Here is a 23363-nt window from a genome sequence, read left to right as displayed (position 1 = left end):
CCGCTGTTTCACGGGGATTATATATGATTTTGGAAACGATATGTTTGGTGTTCGGCGTGTGAAAGAAATAGCCGGATGATTAAAAAGAATAACGCGTGTGGACATTGGAAGACAAAGGATCTGTATCGTAAGGGGACCGCAGTTAAATAATCTACACACTGACGAGATGATTCTCATATATAAGATCCTATGAAATTGTTCCAGTAACGCGTAAGCCACTTTTAGCGACACAAACGGAATGCATTTTTATCGTCGTGAGAATTTGCGTTCTAGTGTTACAGTTAATCGACAAGAGATAAGTGAGCATGTTAGAGTGTTTCTCTATCATCACTTTGTCCCACTTTGAATAGAGGGTGTGGTCATGGAAACAGAGGGAGCTCGCGTCGTATCTGCTTCACTGCGCCTGCGCAAACTGAAAGCTCCCAAGCCGGGGTCAACCCGTCCGTCGTAACAGCCGAGAACAAAGTCTCGCGTACAACGAGATGCAACGGAGTTCCTCACGGTTGACTGCCGTACCGTCAAATCCCACAACTACGTCTCTCCCAGACCCTAGATTGCTACTTTTGAAGGACTGTGTTAAGGGAGGAGAGCTTTCGAACGTACTTGATTAGAAGCTGTAGTCAGTAACATTTTCCATCTACTACCGTTCTCACAGAGGCCGTGAATGTTTATCAGTTTAAAAAAGCCAGTACCTAACCTAACCTCAGGCCACACACTGAAAGATAATCTTTATTTTAATTTGTACCAGTATATTTGTACTTGATCATTGTTTCTTTGCTAAAATAAGTCCTTGATTTCTACTGCATTATTTGTATCTTGTGTTATTCTAAATCCTTTCTATTGCTACATAAATGAATCGGATAACATTTTCGAATATCGTATCATGTGTCATTAAATAATTCTGTGTTTTTTTACGGAAATCCAAAGTGCTCAGTGTACTGGATATTAATAAGTAATGTTTTACGTGTTAAGTCTGACTTAAATTCATGTTCTAACTCCCAATGAACCTTTGTTGTGTTCGATTGTTTAAAAAGTGTTTTCCTTTGCACTGAAATAGTTTCTTCCCCATTAATCGTTTCATTGTTACTGTTTATTTGGATTTGATTCACCGTTCATTATTGTAAATAGAAAGCAATGCGTTTCGGGATATATTGTGCTCCCGTCTTTAGGTAAAAATATCAATTCTTCTGAGTCCAGTCTCGATTCCTGGAATTGTATCTCATTTCACGCAGCTGTGAATGATATATTGTCGATAAATAACGGGGAGTTCTGTTGTTTACGTCCAGGAAATTCAGTTCCTATGGACGTAGCTACAGAATCAACCACACAATGTAGCATTCTCGTATCTCTAAGCGGCGAGAGTAGACGTTTCAGATGATGAAGAACTCTGGAAACAAGTGAATGGCACATTTCCCACACTGCACCGCGGTCCATACCGTGGCTTTGGAACCCGAATTTATCATAGGAAAACAAAACAAATGCTTTCAGCAGATAACGTTCCTATTCAACACCTGAGCGTGTTCTAAAATTACGAGCAAATTGTGGATGCAGTCAATTATTCCACCCCGCAACACAGGGGATGAAATAGGGGTGAGAAATACGAACGTGTTGATAGTAGTTAGCACTTAGTAGCCCCTCGAGATGTAATTGTGCTGGGGTAGCTCAGTCTGTATATTGGCTGACTTCTGACTGGATTGCCAGGATTCGATGCCCGAAAGGGGGCACAGGATTTCTCCGCTAGCCTCTGCGTCCAGATGAGCTCTGGGGCCCACCCATCCTCCTATCTTATCCCATCCTCTAAGCGCCTACGTGGCTCATAATGGGATGGATTCAACCTTTTTTTACGTTTTATCGGAATCAAAGGGTAACAAACGATACTGAAACCAAACCAAATCAAATATTTCCAGCTCTTCGGGGAAATATGTAGTATCATGGCGTGGAACGTGTGCCTTCACTAATCTGTCCACACGTCCCTCGCGTTAAAACCACTGATGATTTTATTTAAATTTATGTGAAAATTTATCGGCGCTTCGTAAATTATTTTGTAACATTCGTATTTTAAGACTCTGTATTACTGTGGTCTAGCGGTTAGAACGCTGGCCTTGTAATCCTGGGGTCTCGGGTTCGAATTTATAACTTGTGTTGGGCAAGGCCGTGGTCTAGGCAACACGGAGTTTTCCTCCGTGGCATCCCAACAATTACTCCATTCACACTCAGAAGAAGGCAATGGCAAACCACTTCTGGATCATCTGCCAAGAACGTATATGAACAGGTCCCAGTCCGAGAAAAGGATGGAAGGATCCTGTTCATATGGACCTGTCGTCAGACAGAACACTAAATAAATATAATTACTTTCACACTAAATACAAGAAAGTTTGCGAGTCTGTAGATGACTGCAGTCTGTAGGATTTTACCTGCATTTCCGAGATGTTTCATGCCCCACTCATTACCCTGATAATGGATGCAGCAGACACTTACTGCCATCACGGATTGCATTATATAGTACTTCTTAATATTAAGCTGTACTGCTTAACTTATAATAAACCAATATGCAGCCTTTAGATGTAGGGAAACAAAGTAATATATTTTCTAGACTTATTCGACGTCGAAAATTCTATCAAAAGCATTTTTTCCAGTTTGCTTGAAGAATTTCTGTGCAGAAAGCAATTCTGTGGTGCATGTCGGCCTGCAAATTAAAAGAAACATAATTATTATTTCGTACAGAAAACTGAAGTTCGCTTAAAGATTTTACAGTGTCAACAAGGAAAAAGCAAACAGCGATTTTAAATTTTCATTATCGCGAGATTATTTTCTCCTGAAAAGCGGCGACTTAAACATTACTTCCTCGCTTATTCTAATAGGTACAAATCCACAATCAAATACGTATTCGTGTTCCTTAACAAGGCCTTAATGCCATTCTGCTCTCTTCTTTATTCTTGAGACAGAAGTTTTTGTACAGACTAGGGAGTGGATAGGGTAATTGTAAGGAGAATCACAAAGGAATTGTCGTTTTAAGTGAATGTCTAAGCGAGTATGAGAATTTCAGAACAATGCAAAGCTATTAGAATTAAAACTCATTCGACTCACAATAATATTCGCAGGAACCATTACATTCCATGTCAGGAAAGGTTTAATCTACTATCATATCACAGTCAAACCTAAATACTGAAATAAGTAAACCTGTGACATATAAAAGGCCGAGCGTCTTTAATAAATTTCTGAAATATTACCTGAAAATACGTCAAATCAGCAACCTTTATCATCCTTACTAATTCGTGATTCTGTTAATTTTTATTCTTGCTATAACTGACCTATGTAACTTAAATGGCGCGATTAAACGAACACATCAAGAAGCGTGTTTACTATTTAAATTAGCAGACAACTGAAATATGAAATGAACGTAATAATTAAGGCTTTGACCGGGATGTTCTTTTGTTAAATCTTATGTGGTACCGCCTGATTCGACTTCTAATGGTGAGGTGAAGTGTTTTCTTCGCGGTACGGTCTGGATTCGTAAATATTATGAAGACGAGCTTCGGCTTCGAAGGGTTAACCAGCTGATTTTCGTAATGGTGAGGTGTAGTGTTTTCTTCGCGGTACGGTCTGGATTCGTAAATATTATGAAGACGAGCTTCGGCTTCAAAGGGTTAACCAGCTGATTTTCGTAATGGTGAGGTGAAGTGTTTTCTTCGCGGTACGGACTGAATTCATAAATAATATTCAGACGATCTTCGCCTTCAAAGGGTTAATAAAAGTCTTCGCCGCGCGTGGGTCTTAAGTTTTGCTAAACAAATGCGCACCCTGTACAAAAGACTCTTTGATCGCATTCAAGCGATTTTAGCGTGAAAACGCAAGTGAGCATTCCAATTATTATGTCCGTGGCTGTTTCACGGTCGTTTGCTTACCCCGTGCTTTGGAGGCGGGGGCGGGGGGGGGTTACAGACACGCCTGACTAATTGCTTACCCAACGCTCCGCACGGGACTACGTTCTGGAGCGGATGCATACAAACAAACCACGAGGTTTCAATTGGTTTGACCTTCCTATCAAGATGAGTGGCCACAGCATCCCTTCCCCCCCCCCCCCCCATCCGCAGTTGTAATGAAGGTTTGATTGGGCAGATGGTCCACTGTCCCAGCGCGTGGATATCTCTCTCTCTCTCATTAGCGTACATAATAGGCTGGGTATACACGTCGTCAGAGCGAACATCAACCGATATGGCTTTCACATCACTTACTGCAAAAACGAGGTCTGCAAATTAAGTAACTGCATTGGTGCTTTTGTGACGGAGCCGATAACACAGGTGAGCTGACTCGTATTGGATCACAGCATTACAAGATTAGTTCTCTTTTTGTGTGTCGAGGTTTACATAAAGTCTGTTTTGTGGTTGCAATAATTGGTACATTAACGCGGTGTCTGCGTTTACGGTTCGTGATTTCATGAGTTGTTGTTGTGATGCAGTATTTTGATTCTGGTTGGTAAATCCTTCTCATGGCATTTTCCTTCAGCTAATCCTACAATTTCCACCACTTTTCAGTCCAGCCGTCAATACGGTAGATAATATATTCGTCGGATATGCTGGCGTACAGCGAGATCTCTGGGAATATCACTTCCCGGCTCCCGGCAAGAAACACATCACTTACGGCCACGCGCAACAAAATTCTAGTGCCACGATTCGAAATACGGCTAAATAAAGTCAGTGTATCCACGAGATGTGATCAAAACGATCTCTAGAATTACAGTATCACTTGCTTTGTGAGGAAAAATTGTCAGTGTAAATGAATCCACTATTCATCGGAGAGAAAATTTAAAAGTGGCTAAACTTCACCGTCATGAACTGAACGCAGTTGCGGATAATGGCTAATCGTGTTAGCCAAGTCACGTGATTGCAAGGTACGAATTAATAATCGCCTCGTACTGCCAAGCGACTTCGTCTCTTCGTCTGCTGACAATTTCGAGATCCGTGTCTAGGACAGTCATCGCCCTGATGATGGAGGCATTAAGGACCTCTGAAACGAATGTGACTGTCTTCTGGGTTGTTGCGCCTTGTAGTCTGGTAGAAGTTTACCGAATTATCACAGGTCCTTGATTAGTTAAATGTGCCAGAGGTTGACCTACATATAAAGAATGCTACCCGTGTTTAAATTGGAATATTGAAGGGGGCTTTATCGAACTTGGAACGTATTTGTCGGAATGTAGATGTTCAATGTTTATATATTTTTTTTTACCGCGCGTTCTCATAATTCAGAATAATAGTACATCGTGTATTTGTTTCCTTCGGCGATGAATTCGTATATTGTTTGTACGTTCAAAACCGGAATAATATTTATGGAGTTTGTTTAACAAACAAAGTTCGTGCGTTTCACGTTAAAAAAAAGTACTATTACGAAAACCGCCTGGTGGAGTTAACTGTGATGAAATTAATCTATTGATGAATCTGGTAGTGACGTATTTGTACGTCTGCAGAGTTACGTCATATAGCTTTTACATGCAGAAATAAATAACTCTGTGAGCAAAGTAATATTGCAGTCTTCTCTAGGCGTATTAATCTACGACGAGAATTTTTCTGTGTTGATTCACACACGGAGCTTAAGGATCTCAGTGCCTCGTGTTTCGCTTTCCGTGTTTTCAGGAGGGAATAGAAGATAATTTGTTGAATTTTATAATATTTATAGATGGCTGTCTTCTGGAATGTTATACCATGTGGTCTAGTAAAATTTTACCGACGTTCCAAACAGAGGTTATTGCTGCCTTCATCATCAGGACGACAATTTAGAAGACCGACATTTTCAAATTTTCCGCCTTGAGAACCGAAATATCACCTCAGTTTTTATTACTTTTTACTAACTTGTGGAATTTACGTTCGGTCAATAAATCATGCTGTATCCCAACATTTTCTTGAAGACAACAGATATACTTTTAACAAAAATTCTCACAATAAATTTATCTGATTTATATATAAGCTGTTAAATGAGTACATACAATCAGGATAGCTTTTGTAGCAATTAAGTTGACAAATAAATGAAAGAATTAAAACCAGGGACATTTTATTCAGAAATAAATTGCTTTGGGAGTCGAACCCAACATTTCAAAAAAATACAGTTTTGTAGAAGTGTTCACATCAACCTGAAATCACAGATGAAGAAACCTCTTGGTCTCTTAATTCCACAAACTAAATTCATCAATCATGTTCACATTCCCTAACTGCATTCATCAATCATTCTCGTTCTCCCGTGACTGCGTTCATCAATCTGTTTTGCCCACTGATTATTGCGCAAGAGTGAACAGCAATTGCCAGATGAACGTTTTGCAGCGAAGGAAGTTAAACACTACGCCACGACCAGCCGCCATTTTAACTGTCGTTCCTAACAGGTTAAGGTTAATACACGCGGAATAATAATACTTTGCTAAATAAACAGCTCAAGCGTCGTCTTCCGCTCACATGTGAATCCAGCTCCAGTTAAATAATCCCCCAAGACACGTCAAACTAACGGATATGACACCATTTGGCGCAAAAGATTTGAACTGACGCTCTAAAGTAATTATGTAAGTATCGTATTCGAAGGAACATTCACAGACATTTAAAAATACTTGAGAAACGTAGTCTCAAATAATCGTCCTGCCCCGAGCGTCTAGTATAGAATTTTCCTTATGGACGTGTTACATGTCTCTGAAAGTCTTTAAAGCTCTTACAACACTTTAATCCTACGTTGTGTGTTGAATTAGCTCTGTACAATTTTGTCTTCCTTCATTTCGATTCACGGTCCTGAAACAGCCTCTTCAAACTTACGTATTCCTTGGCTATCCACAGTACCTCCAGGCAAATAATATATTTGGTACATATCCTAGACGCATCATTAAAGTCATTTTCCCCATCTGCTGCTATGTAACGTATTCAGTAGAGATAACATAATTAAATAAACAAATGATGCAATAAGGAAAAATCCACTGTTACATTTTGCCAACATTTGAATTAAATTTTATTGTATATCAAATCTAAAACTTCTTGACGATGGTGAAGAGTCAATTGAATAAAAATTTTCTTGGATATTATCCATCGTCTAGTAAATATAAAACGTAAAACGACGTTTCGGAGATGGGACTCTATCTCCGTCTTCAGGTTCCTACACAGTTGGGCCCACTAGATAGAGCTAATCCCTATCTCCGAAACGTCGTTTTACGTTTTATATTTACTAGACGATGGATAATATCCAAGAAAATTTTTATTCAATTAAATTTTATTGGATTTAAATTTTTTTTCTCATTGGAATCGTCATAAATAGAAATATCACAAACAGCTTCTAAAAGTTACTTAATGGTTTAATATTCCGGGCAGCACTGTCTGTTATTTGTTGTTTTATGGTAAATTTAGTGCCGGAGGGTTGTCTTGCTTTCTGCGACAGTGTGTTGACCTTTCAAGTCTTTCTCTGGCCGTACGAGGCATCCGTAAAAAAAAGTGCATATGGCACGTTAATTAGGAAAACAAGTGAAAAAACATGAGGGGATGAAGATAATTAACCTGAGAAGAAACATTTTGATAATTTCCACGTAAACAGACAGAAGAGCGTTTCGACGCTTTGCGTCTGACAGTAATAAATTACTGGACAAACAATTTATCTCCACAGGTCAGTCGCTAACATTACATTTCACACTGTGTAAAATTAACTTATTAGCAGAACATTTAGTAATGAAAAACTCTCGCTATCGGGCACAATTCTTAACCTCTTTATCTTCACAGTCCCTTGTAATTCATCCCTTTCGCCAGACTGTACCTGGTTTTCGTACCAGAACTTGGCTTGCTTTCCTTCCGTACGTCTGCCCCAGCTACATTCCCAGCCAACCACAGCCTCCTGTGATTCATTAAAGCAGACGCGAGGAGTTGAAAGAATGAATATCAAAGCTACAGGGTGTTGCTGTAAACTGGTTTCATTGTGGTTGGTGAAAGGGCGCAGTGGACAAGGTAATGAATCTTCGAGCTGCATAAAAGTGGGGACATTTCTTGATCAGTTTGGCGACCATTATCCTCTAAATTAACTAATGAGTGAATTAGTTATAATTTTGAATGTGGATCGTTAATTATTTTTATCTTTATATTTTATCCGCAGATGATTTCTGTACGTACAATAATCAAACGGTGATATGTGTAGTGATATTTTCTAAAATCTTGTGTATTTTTATTTATTCATGCAAAATGTATACCACAAACTCGAAACCTGCGCAATATTTAAATTTGTTAATCAAATTATCAAGACGAACATGACCTAATCGCTAAAATATTCTGCAATCGATAGAACTTGATTAACCACTCACGTGAGGTCTGCAAGATATGGGCTACTTATCACGTGTCTTCGGAATGTAATGTTAGAAATTAACTCAGCGTTGTAGAGTCCTTCTTGGGAAGTCGGTAGTTGCTCGTTTGATCAAGAAATGGCCCGTCTTTATGTACACAAAGGTTAATTACTGTGTTCGTAGGAGCTCTCTCCAGTTTGTTCTCTCAGGGGTAAGATGAATCCAGTTCAATCGAGTCCAGAGCCTCATACCTAGTTTCATTAGCTTCCATTTTAATATTATTATTTCAACCTATATTTGTCCTTCGAAGTGTTGGCTTCCCTTAAGCCTCTTTCGTCACCACCTTGTCACGTAAATCACGTCGGCACTAATGTGATCACGCTAATAATATTTGGCGAAGGATACAGTTTACGAAATCCCTCAAAATGTAATTTCCTGTGTCTTCCTGTTTCTGCGTCATCTCAGGACCAAATTCCGTCTCTGCCACTCGTCTCTCAGACTCTCGCGTCAGAACAAAGGAAAGTGAGTATTAGAGGCTTGAAACGTTTGCATTTCCACGATATTTGTGAGGTGAAATGACTCCGAGTGAAATTCGTTTCACTCCTTCAAAGAAAGCCGCTTTATCGAACTGTTCTTGGTGCCAGGAAAACCAACTCCTGAGTTCTTGGTTAGGTTAGGTTAGGTTTGAACGTCCATAGTTCCCGGAACTATTTGTGGATGAAACGTTTTCGTAATTCTTCCCGCGTTCCAATACAAAAAAAAAACAGTTTTTTATAGCAGCAATTTTATACGATCTTTTAAAGCTCATTTCATTTCTTGAAACTGAAAATTTTCTGGATAAAAATCAATGGTTCTGTTTAAAATTCTGCTCATTAATAATTACACTACTTAATGAAAGAGGGGCCTAAACCTCTTTTACTACTTTTAATTCCTATTTGGTTAGATTTATCCCTGATATGTATGCAAAATAACAGTAATTATTTTATATAAACTGTTTTAAAATCGTGTTATTGGCAAACGCAGGAAAATGTTGAAAGAATTACGTTTTTTTAGTGAACGCAAAAGCCTGTGATTTTAACCTATTTTCAGTCTATCTGACGTTTCCAGGCATTGTATCTCACAGGCGATTATACCATCGCATTGTTCGCCTTCATTTGTTTCCCTCCCCACTCAGGATAGTCTCCAAATCCTTTCCAACGTTGACATTTCATTCATCAGTTTCGTCCGCGACACAAAGAATTACGCTATCAAATAACCGAGGAAGTTGATAGAGGATCATAGTTTTAATAAAAGTTGTAATATAAATTCTGCTAATTTGCATTTAAAACATGGGCTCAATATTTAATACACCCAGAATCAGGCAGAGTTAGATGAGCAACGGACCAAGAAATTAACCGAGACTGTTCCTGTGGGAGAAAAGGGAACCTTGGAAGCAACTTGTCTAATTTCCTCGCGTCCGAATTCTTGTAAATTAAGGTCGTGCATCTTCGTACTGCATCGACCAATACTCATGTTAGTCTCAGTGACTTGCTGCAGAAATTCGTTAGCCTCAATGTAGTTTGTACAACCCCAATGGAATGTGGAGCCAAACATCGTCCTTCTTCATCTGCTGGGTTCAGTTGAAAAGTGGAATGCTTACTTAGGTATTTGTTTAAACACTGTGTATTTTATTCTAATTAATCTTTGGATACTGGACACTAGCAAAGCTTTAAAGTGGATGCAATGTTTCAGGTTATCAATATTTTCCAATGTGCTCTGTTTTCGAAACACTTGTAATTTAAAATTTTCTTTGAAAGTATTGCATAATGTTTCACACATTTTAGGCCTTATTTAGGTTAGGTACGCTGTTCAATGAAATTTGATGCAAATTACTTTGTTCTTAAATAGTTTGAAGATTTTAACTTGAAAATCAGGCCTTTAAGATAAAATTCAAAACGTTCGTCGACAAATACTTACAAGATTTTTTTTTGTTAAAATCTTCGTCTTGAGATGAGATTTCATCCATTTTCTTGCATAGTTGTGACGTCCTATACTGTGAACTGCGAAGAAGATTAACTATATTGCAGGATAAGATCGATTCACTGTTGTTCTGTATCGATTATCTCGTTATATTCCCTTCATGAAGACAATTTAAAGGGTCTGTCTCACAGACGTTTAGGTCGATTCTGGAAGAAAAGTTGGAGCGGAGATTCTTCATAGGTTCTTGTAAATGCTCTAAGACACGCCACTATCTCGTCAAACTTTTCTATTGAACAACATTAATCTAATGTTTCTTAAAATCCTAATAAGTTGAGCGCTTGACAGAGCTCCTTACAAATCGCAGACTTTAACAGATGGACCCGTCATTAAATAAGTCTACAGTGTAATGATCAACTGACTCTGGCTATTTCGTGTATTGGTAATATCGTATTCGGTCTTTACAGTCGCCATCTTGGCTGAGAACTGTTGTGATATTATAATTTATGTAGCTGATAATGCGTCGTCTAATAAATCAATAACTGCACGCGATATTATTTAAAATTTAAAGGATTTTCTTTTAAGGGAATATGAGATCGAAACTTTTTTCATCGCATGAAAACCAGGTTTATTTATGAGCCTTCCTCAGTGAAATACAGCTGACGACAGCCAGTCTACTCCCCTCAGGTCACAATTGTAGGAAAGAGTCCAATCCACTAAAAGCCCCGGTTTCAAAATTAGCACGCAGAGGACTCTGTCCACGGTCCGACATAAGTCACATGCATTTGCAGCTCCGTTCTGCAATTCTGCGGTATTCAGCTTAAATTCTGTGAGTCGAGATGAATTACTTGGTCTCTATCACGTGATTGTAAGGTTCGTTATAGAACGCTTTGTCCATTCTGCTGGTTAGTACGTGGCGTTGAATATAAATTACATAAAGTTTATGAACTGTAAGATAGGCAGAATGCAGAGACAAGCGATCGTGAAGTCTATTAGGACACTGATCTAACTTTCTACGGACGTAATTGAAGACAACCACGCAGAGTCCCGGTTATTTCATCCGGGATTCAAACCAGAATCCTCTCTAATGCAAAGTAGAAGTGTTAATACTCCGGATATTATTATTATTATTTTAGTATTTTGTTTTCACGGACTGAAGAATGAGCAGAACAGAAAGTAGTGCTCCAGTCTCTGATGTATCCACCTGGAACCTCCTCGCAGTACACAGCCGAGTCTGCCACAAGCCACTAATAACAATTTGCACAGAGTGTCATCGATTTCATTATCAAAGTGGGCAATTGTACAGCACCAGGTACTCTTCAGGTACTCCAAGAGATTTAATTTAAATCTTTCAGTCAATTAATACCGTACATAAATGAAACATTAAGTTTATAATAATATTAATAACTCAAATGTTAATTATATTGTTAATAATTTCACAAAACAATGAACAACTAACATAATATGCAAAATAATAAGAAGATCAAAGAAAACACCCACAATAGTAATCTACAATCAACGAAAAGCTTGCATTAATAAATATAGAATAGTTTTAAATATAAAAACCTGAAGATGATGCTATGACATCGAAACATGTAGAAGTATTAAAGCGCAACATTGTAACATCGAGATAACGATGAATGGCGCAGAATATCAATTTTAAATTTTAACATCAATAATTTAAAAGTTTGTGTATATGACTTGAATAATAAATATATATGTGAAACATTAAGTTTACCCAGCGTATTGTAAATCGTGGTTCTGTAATGTAGAATCGAATAAAAGCCTTTGACAACTGATACCGACATTTTGTGCTGTTACTAAATCCATTATTTATTTATATTTTATTTAAACACGATTTTTCAGAAGTCTGAATGACAGTGAATAATGAATTGTAAAGGATGTGGAAGGAAGCGGTGATGGCCTATCTGGCATTTTTCTGGAGGGACTGAGGTAAACCACTAAAAACCCTGGTCATTATAGCCGGGACCTCCCGAACACGAAGCAAAGATAAGGTCACATTTCATCAACCATTTAGTGAAACTGTCTTGCCCGCCGAATGCCACAGACATCGATAGGGTTTACATACTTGCACAGTGACGTATTTAACCCGTTCTTGCACGTATTGCACTGCTGTTATTCATATTGGAAACACTTAGCCTCGTAGACAATGCTTAGCTCGTAATCCTATTGTATTTATGTGAACGTGTCAAGCATTATTTGCATACTTTATTAGCATATGAGTAATTCTCATGAATGAAGTAAACTTTGCCAGGTTCTTCTACGGAGTCTCGTCTGTGCTTTTGTTATTAAAATTTTCTTTCTTGCGATGTGTAGGCAAAACAATGAAGTTCCGCTCGGTACATAAATGTAACAGGTCTGATTAAGTCTTTTGTGCTTCAGAATGTTTCGTGCCGAACCTCGAGGCTTTCCTCAATATCACGTTAATGATTTTCACTAAATTTCGAGGTTGATACTTCGAAGGTGTTGAAATAGTTCGAGGAATCAGCGGAACATAGGACATGCTTTGATGCCATGTGCAGCGCTGAGGAACGTTGGCTTCCAGTGACCGGTAATTGTTTTCTTAAATCCACTTCTTGGCTTATCTGAAGACGTCATAGGTTATATGACCTTGAACTGTAATTTTATAAATAATAGTTGATTGGGAAGAATTTATAATAAATCGATGATGGCATGTTTTGAAGTTCGTTCCCTCCACTTCCCAGGATGTACTGAGGAAAACCACGACGAACCATATTAAGTAGAGCCAGTTTCCGTATCTAAATTTGAATAAGGGACCTTTGCGTGTCGCTCAACCGCCATGTTTGTTATCCGGCAGTATTTCCTAGTCCAGTTAGGTATTCGCGCGTAGCTGCCGGACGCTTCCAAGCCCCTATCATCACAGCAGATAAACATTGGTTCGCTGTCTGATCCCGAAGGCAAACTTCGTGTTTGTTTGTCATCATATGTAAACTTGTATAGGAAACCCAAACTGTTTCCAGAGTTGTTAACGCTGTTGGAAGAGGACACGTACGCCTGGGAATACGTGTATGACGTGTGTTCAAATTTGTCATGGACTTTTATTTTTCAAAACGTACACAGGTTATATATTAATCTGAAACCACGCTAACGTTTGTGTGTGTACATTATTCTTTTTTTGCGTTACATTTTATCCACCTTTCAGGTAAGATGGTTTTGGGCTAGTACCACGTATTAATAAAAGAACAGGACTATATTTTTAAAAATTACCATTGGAACATGCCACTTCAAACACAAGGACTTGTGTGAGAAGACAACTCATAGGCTAATGGATCTTACGTGTACCGAATGTAATGGATTGGACTCCGCGTAGTGTTAATGGTTGGATTTTGTTGACTATTCTGTGATAAACCTTCTGGATTCACAACAAATTGTGTTTTTTCGTATTTGGTATCATTTAATTTATTTGTTTCAGTGATTACAAATAATTTAATTAGATTCTTTAATTTCTGTTTCCTTACCCACAGAAGATGAGATCTAAGAGGACGCTGGATCCTCAGGTCACTGACGTCATTATCGTGTTGACGTTGAGGTCTTCGCGTTTTCTTGATCTGATTAAGTCGGCGGACGTTATGAGTGGGTTAAAAATGGAATGAGCTAGACGTTCCTGTACACAAATTGGTAGTAATTAAGACATCTAATTAGCATAATAAAAGTATCTCGCTTGTCTCTCGACACAGTTAATTAGGGGTGATGAGGATAATTGAATATAGCAAGGGCATATATGTGATGGACGTCGGTGGTTTGTAATCGTCGTTGTATAAGTTAATTACGGTCGTTAAATTAATTAGAAAATTTTCCATAAATTAACGTAACTTTGCGCTATAAACACATTATAACTTCTGTTTCGTATTTGTCAATGCGGCGATGTCCGCTCTGGGACTCACTGAGTCCTCCCACTCAAAGCACATCGGGGATATTTTTCCACTGGGGCAAAGCGAAACGAGCGGAAAGCTAAGTTATTCAAGTACTCGCCTGTATCTGAAGGAGTAAGAAATCGCGATGCAATACAGGGTGATTCAGAATTGTCTTTCGTCAATGACGTCATGAATGTTAATATTGTCATGTATTTAATTGGTCTCCGCGCAATACAGGCGTCGGTGTGGGTCATTGGAGGCAAAGATTTGCACTTTGCTGACCTCCGCACTAAATGATCGTCAATTTTAATCTTCGGCTGCTTCGTCGTGGGGTTGATGGAGGCAATAAGGCTTTCTTAAATGTCGGCCAAATATCTACCAAACTACACTGCGCAAAATCCATGAAGACATCCATCCTCAGTCTTTGTTTGTTTCTTTGTTCCAGATGGATTTCAAGTTCTGGATCTTGGGGCACGTGGCACCAGTCAGACGAATGGAAATTCGCTGGAAGTGGTTAATGACAAAACGAATATGATCACAGATTCGTCTGCAAGTTTTGCGGAAGAACGTACTGATGGTTTGAGTCAAGGAAAAGACGTCTCAAGGTCATATTGGACCATTAACGAGATTTTTGTCCACAACAGAACCATCAAATCTTCTAACCTTTCAACTGTACCATATGAAAATGGGACTGAAACACCTGACGGTAGCCTATTAGGTACTTCATCAGAAAGTTATTTGAAAGATATCACAAATATTTATAATAATTTACCCGCAAGTTTGGATAAACAATCAGAAATATCAACCGACCAAATGTCTGAGCAACCAACGGGACAAATGATGAGTACGTGGACAAGAGACGAGATCAATTATTCAGGAGATTCGACGCGTGCGTCACTCAGACGAACACGTGATCGATCAACAGTGGAACACCAAATGAAAACCTCAAAACAAGGATCGTCCAGAAATTTGGATGATACGACAACTGATAATTCATCGATAATTTCAAGTGGGCGGGCCCAGAACAAGCCATTCCATGGTGACGATGAGTTACCACACATCCGAATGATTAGCGATTTGACCGAAAATGCATCGATAACTCAAGGTGGACAATTGATAACCATTTCCGTTGAGAATTCACCCCGAACTCCAACTACTTCAGCCGGAAAAACTGCAGAGTCCTCTGTCACGTTATTCAGAACTACAGCGAGACTTTCGAGCATCGAGACGGGAACTTTAAAGAACTCTCCAGTAGGTGAGTGAACGTTGTCACGTTATTTATATTTCTAAAATTAACTCTGTGCGTATTGGTAATCTCTCTCTACGAGAATATTTTTTTGCAAGAAAATTCAGTATCCTGAAGGCAAATTATTTTATTTATTCTTTATGGATTTCCGATGCAATGGTTCAGAATTAGTGTTGTAGCTTAAAAGCATCGCTATCAAATGATTTACGTTCAGATGCGAAATATTTAATACGTAGTTTTGTTCCTACCTTCAGGAAATATTCCACATCACTATTTCGAAAAAATCTGTCTGCGGCTAATTGAAACAATAAATGACGTACTACTTCAAAGCACCTCTTTTCCGGAAGTAGGATGTGAGGGTGACTCATGGCGAGTACTTCTCAGTTAGTTTCAAATTTTCCCTCCAGTTGCGTTGAAGTTGCGGTACGATTTCAATGGTGTACGGTGTGTTGGTATTATCGGTGGTGTGCACGGCGGTTGAAGTTAAGTTGCGGCTACGTATTGCTTTGGTGTACACCCGGCCACACGGATAAAGGAGAGGTTATGTGGGCGCCTTGTGGGGTAGGTTACCGGCTGCTCATCTCCCGGTATTCGCGTAGCTTCTTTCAAAACTGTCGAGCGCGGGCATTTATGAATTTGGTTGAAAGCTGTGATAGTCTCTTTGAGGACTAAAAGGAATTCGTATTAACATGAAACGAGCGTTTATAGAAAACGTTATGTCCCCCGCCTGCCAGATCACAAGCAAGAACACAATTGTGAAACAATTTGTTTCCGAAACATAAAACTTTTTATTTTAAAACCATTTCCTTATTAACTGATCAATATTACAGAAAATAATTGCTGGAATCTCAAAGGGAAAACTTCCTTCCGTGTAGAAATGAATATCACAATTTATCTAACTGGTGAATCCCGTGGGACGATACATTAAATTCATCGATGTCGTAACATAGACCGGTTTTAGAATCTCTGTCGGAAGAATATTTGTGAAATGGACCTTAATTTCTTTCATCTGTCAATATTTTATAATTTGTTTACTTAAAGGCGCTTTAAATTTCTCATGTTATTATTGTTTGTATTCAATTAGTAATGCGTTTACAAACATCTTTCGTCATTACGCAGGGTATAAGATTAAATTATGGTCTGTTGATGTCAGTGGTAATAATTTCTTAGAATACATTCGAGGATGTCAAGTTATTTAGATATTAATTAATAGAATCAAAAGTTCTGTTTACGCAGAGACGTTTGAAGTTAATTATGACGGTAGAAGGAGTCTTTGCTGCGAAACTTGTAAGCCCCTCAGTTTGAAGAAAATTCCTTCCTTTCAATTTATCGTTACATTGAAATAACCTTGGTGAAGTTACAGACAGAAGACACTTCTGTCTCCTTGTTCAGTGTACAAACTCCTTTGTCACACTTGAAAATAGTGAGTGTAATAAATCCAGAGTTGCGAATTCTGTGTCAGACATCTGCATAAGTATGTATACGGAAATTTAAAAATTCTAAATTTAATATTTTAATTGAAATGGTTTTAAAATTTGTTGTTTAATTTTAATTTGTCTTCGGTGTGCATTTATCTCTGTTTCTATGTCGGGGGGGAGGGGGTGTTTGACCGAAGATTAGGAAGGACCCCAAATTCATTCTCTAACTACGAATGTGTTGAATCAGAAATTTCAAAGGACTTAAAAATACGTGTAACGTCAACATTGAGAAATGTAGCTTTGGTAGAATATAATTAAATCAGTGGAATACGAGGTTTTGTATTCAGCGGAGGCATCACGTGAACCGGAAATGAGTAGTTGTCAATGGTAGCGCGCGTGTCCATCTCACTGAATGCAGTTCGTTGAATCACGCCCCAACTTCCCCGGCGCGTCCGTCACAAAATATCAACTTTTGAATAACTTCTCCTTATTCTGTCACTTATTTAGTCTTTCCGTGATCCCTTCGTCTTGTTTTCTGTCTCGCCTGAGGTCACAGAAATTTTCTGAGCGGTCTCGTCCTGGGATCGATGTCTGTAAAATTCGACGAATTAAAATTGAACGTACGAAGATCTGGCTTTTCTCGTACATAGCAGAGGGGCTGGAAGGCTTCTAAATTCATTAATGGTAGTTTAAGACTGTTTTACAGCGACCTGCCTCTCCACGAACCTCTGTTCATAATTGCTTTTCTTGTACCGAACTGTGGTCTTAACGGAATTCTCCGGTAGCTCTGGTGTCTTCCAGTCGGCATTGTCTTCGTATAACATTATGGCAAATTTCCAGGGTAAAGTTTGCATCAAGAGGACAGTAAAGAATATTGCCCATTGCTTTAATATTATTCGATATTACGTAAATGTTTCTAGGGAAACAAATAATGTCTGTATAAATTAATAAGAGGATTGGTCGTATGTCCTTTCCTGGGCATTCAGGAGCATTAAATTTCAGAAAAGAGTTTATCTATGATATAGGCTATTGTGTTATAATCCGAGTATATCTACAACCGTCGTCATTGGTACAACACTCTATTGTTAGTCTTTTAACAATAGAAATGTTTTAAAATAATTTACAACTCACAGAATTAACCTTCATAATTCTATAGACCAGTGGTATTCAACCTGGGGTACGCGAAGACATCTTAGGGGATACGTGAAATTTAAAAAAATGTATATATTATTTTATGATAAACACTGAATAATCAGTAATGTAATTTATTAAATTTATTTTAGATGTAGATTATATACTATGTATAACTTGAATTATACACCAACAACTTTTTTGGGGGTACAGAGTTGAAGAGAAATTATATCTGGGGGTACGCGAACAAAAAAGGTTGAATACCACTGTTATAGACGACCAAGGGTAAAAATATTCCTTCTTCTCGACAATGCGAATAATTTCCTGATTCAAAATAACGTTCATTGGAACAAAGCGCACACTTTCATTGTCGAAATCGTTGTTTTAATAAAATACGCCACTGCTTTTGAAGCACTCAGGAAACAATGCGTGACATTTCATCTCCCTTATTATATTCTGTAATTAAACTGGAATCCTTTAAGCCATCCTGCAAGTGAATCCAGCAGACACAAGATGTCATCCATCTGCCGAGAGAATAGATTACTGCTTCTTATGAAGGAACAGTAATCAAGAAAGCTTAAATAAAATTAGATCTCTCGTCTTCAGGTTTCTACAAGAGGACGCTCTGTGCATTTTAAATTTGTTTTCCGTAATAACTGTCTACTTCCGCAATAAATATTTGATCAACGGTGGTCGAAATAGGATATTTTTTCACGTATTTTTAATTTAACTTCAAATATCTGGTCAGTAGTATACGCCCTGATGATGGAGACAGCAAGGACCCCAGAAACATTGATAAAATTTTACCAGACTACACTTTTCAAGACCGCCATCTTCGTAGGCATGTAAATTCTTAGACCTGATGCAAGTGCCTTCAAGTTTCCATTTTCGAAATGGACGGTGCTTTGTTTTTTGGGATTTCTGTGTCAGTAAGACATCATGCCTTAATATAAATAATTTCTGCGTTAGGTTACAAATTTCTTTAGAGCTTTGTACTTTAATTGTTAATGGCCGAAGGCAAAGTGCGAAGTATAATTTTAGAGTATAATTACGACGTTTATATTCGAATGTCAGAACAAATTGTGATTGTACCAAGATTTCATTTATTTCAATTTGAAGAAGTCTGAATTGTTACAGGTCTAAACACACATGTGATATGTTTCACTTATGCTGCAACAGTTTTATCAGTATAAATTGTGTAATATTGTTCAATGGCCGTGCAGTAGACGTGGTGTATAAAATGTTACCACATTTGTTTCCAAGTCGTGGTTTCGTGTCAACACACATTACGGTGCAAAGCGAGTTTTGAGCTGAATGCGGTGGCAATCCGCACTCGCATAATGACTCTGTTTTGTTTTTTTGTTACGCAGGCATGATATTAGTGCAAACGTCTCCGTTAATCCTTATCAGCTGTTCACATTTGGCTCCATATTAATTACGCTGACCTTCTAAATAGCCTAATAATTTAGTTTTTTGAGTTTATTTTAACGTGCTGACAAGAGCCAATTAGAGTCAGCACAAGATGAAATATATACATAGTACAGAAAACAATGAATAGACGAGAACAAACCTAATTAAATACAAATAATCACTTATTTCAATTATTTGTTTCAATCCGTCTGATGACAATATAATTTCGATTTACATTTCGTTCCGAAATGTAAATCGATCAATTGATATGGAACATGAATGATATTTTATTATCTTAATTATAAGAAATTTTAAATAAAAATTATATTGTGATTAGACGGATTAAAATAAATAATTGATATAATATTCACAATATGACGCAGTTACAATATCTTACAAATAATCACCTTAAAACCTTGTGGTATCGAGAGTGTATTCTAAAAAGAGACTGTTATTACCAAAGACGTCCACAAATCTGCTCGCCATTTGCTTTAATGAAGGGCTGTCTTAATGCACTTTTCACCCTTAAAGTATAATAATACTAATTACAATTATTATTATAATAATAAGTATTTATGAAACAGTGGCCGTGCGGTCGGGGTGGTTTCGAATGACACTCGTGGATATTTATCTGTTCTATGCCACTCGCCCAAGGAGTCCTATCAAATGCCTGAATACCTTAAGAAAACTTACATCCATATATCTATCTAGTGTAAAGTTAACTATTATTCTGTTACGAATATTTTAAGTTTAGTGCTAAAGCAAATGTTATTACAGATGTCGGTTGTTACCAGCGTTTAGTAGAAACGTAATTTCTAGAAAGTACGATTAAAAAACCCTCAGATTATAGATTAACTCTACAAATATCCCTATAAAGTGACATTTATAGATCCGATAATCCGCCAGATAGGAATAATGACCCCGATGTACAGTTCCATCGAGATGCTCATTAATTTTATTTAAAATATTCAATTTGTTCTTACGCCAATGGACGATATTGCGTGTTTATTCAAGAACTATTTTATATTAAATTTCCTAGAGTTAACTGCGCCAGTTACCTGTGAGTGCTAACGCTTGTAACACTCGATCAGATTGTGTGTTAAGGTTAGGTTCTAGAGCGTAACTTGTGTTGTGGTTTACAAGGCGAAACGGTTTGAATGGTAAAGCGCCTGACAGATGCAACTCGGTCAACACGAAGAGAATGTGGGAGGTACGCGAAAAGGGGCTTAATGTATCTTATTTATTCTATTGATCCGCACTTGAGATGCTGTTTACATGTGGGCCCCAATTCGATTTTAAGTTACAAGACCTTTGATTCTAGATTAATTCAATAAAATTCTCGTTCATTGCGTCCGTAATTTATCTCTTACTTCTAGAGCAAATCTTGTGGAATTTTATGAGCGTTCTTTAACGGCGTTGAGGAAATTGCATAGCGTAACGTGAATTTTAAATGCGCTCATAACTTGTGAAACTTGAGATTTTAATACGTCGCCGGTAAGTTTGTGTGGACTAGCTGAATAAACCATAAAGGACACAATATAATTCCTTATTTGATTTTATGTAGCCTACACCGTGATTAATATATGATTTCATAGTATATTATATACTTTACACAACATTAGTCTATGAAACAGTTTGTAATTAAAATATATTTACGGAGACTTGGCTTAATGACTTTTAAGGTAAAGTTTCCAAACAGAAATTCATTTTAATAGACGTTAGGATATGTTTGGGACAAAAATAAATATATTTTTTTTTAAATAATAGCTCTTGAAATGATAGGAGATTTGAAGTACCTGAACACGTTTGGTTTTGTCTGTGAAATCCTTACGTTGAAATAAAGGGAAAATGAAACTGAAGAAACATATATGAGGTTCATTGACTACTCAGACGTCGGGAGGTTCAAGACCTCAATGACAGGCCACTGGACTTTCATAATCTAGATACCGAGACGGGTAACTTTCTGGCGTAACATCGCTTATTCTGTATACCATGAATTGAATGCTCTAGGTCCGCGTTAACAATGCCGAGGCATGACTGTAATGCACGCATTCAGAACAGTTGATGTGTGTGATTGAACTCAGCGTTAGGAGTGAACTGTCACGCCGCCAAGCTGATAAAGTTGCAAATGATTATACTTGACAGACGTAAACAATCAGTGAATGAATTGAGATGTAAATATTGATAGCGAATTTGGTTCTAATTAGTGGATGTTTGTTGGTCTTCTATGCATTGTCCCATCAGATCGCTGGTTACGATGCAAAGTGAGTGCCGTTATGTTAGCTACAGAATTATAGCATAATCAAATTTCACGTCTGTGCAGACAAAACGAGGACTTGGAGACACAAATGTGGTCCTTATTTTCTCAGAATGCGCCAGGCACTGTTTAGATATTGCGTTCAATTAAAATGTTTCTCAAAACTAATGGATTCCCGTTTCTCCGCTTTAAAACTGTTGCAAATTTAAAATATACTCGTATGTGTACTTCGTGCGTTATTTTGTGGGATTGGTTTTTCATACATGGTTGCTTGTGTTTTTATTGATTTGACCTACAGGTAGAAGTAATCTGTGGGGGAAATTTGTGTATTAATAACTACATTTCATTTGCATCCTAACGTCGATGTCAAAACGTGAATATTAATGCTTTTGTTTTGTGAAGGGTTCCCGATAATTCTGCCTTTATGAATTCATCAATGTTTAAGTAACGAAGTAGTTGAACTAGCACTGTGTTATTGGACACTTAATTACAATAGTTTTGCTACCCATATTACAGTATTTCGTCATTAACACTGAAATGTCATGGTCTATCAGTAGTGACGAAGCATTTATTAAGTCGAAACAAGGAAGCGGGAGATGTTAGGTTATGTTAAGTTAGGTTAGGTTAGATTAGGTTAGGTTAGATTAGGTTAGGTTAGATTAGGTTAGGTTAGGTTAGGTTAGGTTAAGTTAGGTTATGTTAAGTTAGGTTAGGTTAGGTTAGGTTAGGTTAGCATGAAATCAGCATTCAGGATACTAGGCCCATTGATTTAAGACATATTTAATTCGATATTTAATTTTGTTTTATTTTCATCCAAGTCTGAATTGCCTGTTCATTCGTGAAACTAAGAGTTAAACTGTAATAAATTTTGAAATTCTCATACCTTGATAGTTCTCAGTACAGAAATATGGTCGGCAAATGAAACATTTAATTCATGTTATATTTCCGATTGTCTGAATAATGAAAGTAATTCTAATTATTTTCTGTCTTCTGACGTCAGATGCTATGCTAATTTTTTGCAGTCGATAAAAAAGGGAAAGTCGTAGTTACAAGGTAGTTTAAATTACAGCAGGAATCTGGTAGTCTCTTAGCTCGTCAATAAATTAATTACCATTTTCAGAACCTGTAAGATACTACCTCCTTCGCAAAGTCCAGTCACTGAACTGTATTCTGTGCCACGTTAATCAGTCCACACACTAACACCCGCATTTAAAAAATATTATACCGGTTTCAGTAGTGTTCTTCCATCTATACTTAGGTCTTCCTAGTGGTTTATTCCCTTTCTATTCATTTCTTATCTCTCCCATACGTGCTACGTGCTCCGCCCAACTCTTGTCCTTTGTTGGATCACACAATAAATGTTTTGTGAAGAGTACAAATTACGAAGCTTCTAATTATGTAATTTTCTCAAGTATCCTGTAACTTCCTCCCTCTTGGAATTTTCAACTATAGGCGACCGTCATTTGTTTCCTAGGATACGCTGTAGGCCTACTTCTTTGACTAGCTCTGGATTATTTTGTCCGCGAATCTGAGAGGCGAGCTGTGGTACAGAGCATGCGCACTGATTGCTAAAAATCTAAAAGTATCTGGCCGTAATATATATATTTTTTTAGGATTTTATTTTCAAGGTTTCAATAACGTGTACCAATGAAAACTTAATACGTCAGCGTATTCGTAATTTGTTCCAGCGATATATTAATATCTCTTACCGTATGTTGAATTTGCTAAAGGGTTACTAAATTGTGGTTAATATACCAATGTG

General features: G+C 37.7%; 1 protein-coding gene across 3 annotated transcripts in view; it reads left to right on the top strand.

Annotated features, from left to right (window-relative positions):
* The window catches only part of LOC110834093 (uncharacterized), a 273000-nt gene that overhangs the window by 214441 nt on the left and 35196 nt on the right, over positions 1 to 23363 (top strand). For all 3 annotated transcript variants that reach the window (XM_087354183.1, XM_087354184.1, XM_087354185.1), the window contains one exon: positions 14585 to 15394. In XM_087354183.1, coding sequence (XP_087210309.1) covers positions 14585 to 15394 — 810 coding nt within the window. The remainder of the gene's footprint in view (positions 1 to 14584; positions 15395 to 23363) is intronic.

This window comes from Zootermopsis nevadensis, unplaced genomic scaffold (genome assembly GCF_977971745.1).
Source record: "Zootermopsis nevadensis isolate Lab colony 2312 unplaced genomic scaffold, Znev_1.0 Znev_ptg000023l, whole genome shotgun sequence".
Taxonomy (NCBI): domain Eukaryota; kingdom Metazoa; phylum Arthropoda; class Insecta; order Blattodea; family Termopsidae; genus Zootermopsis; species Zootermopsis nevadensis.
The sequence above is the reverse complement of the archived record's forward strand: the minus strand, read 5'-3'. Positions and strand labels throughout refer to the sequence as shown.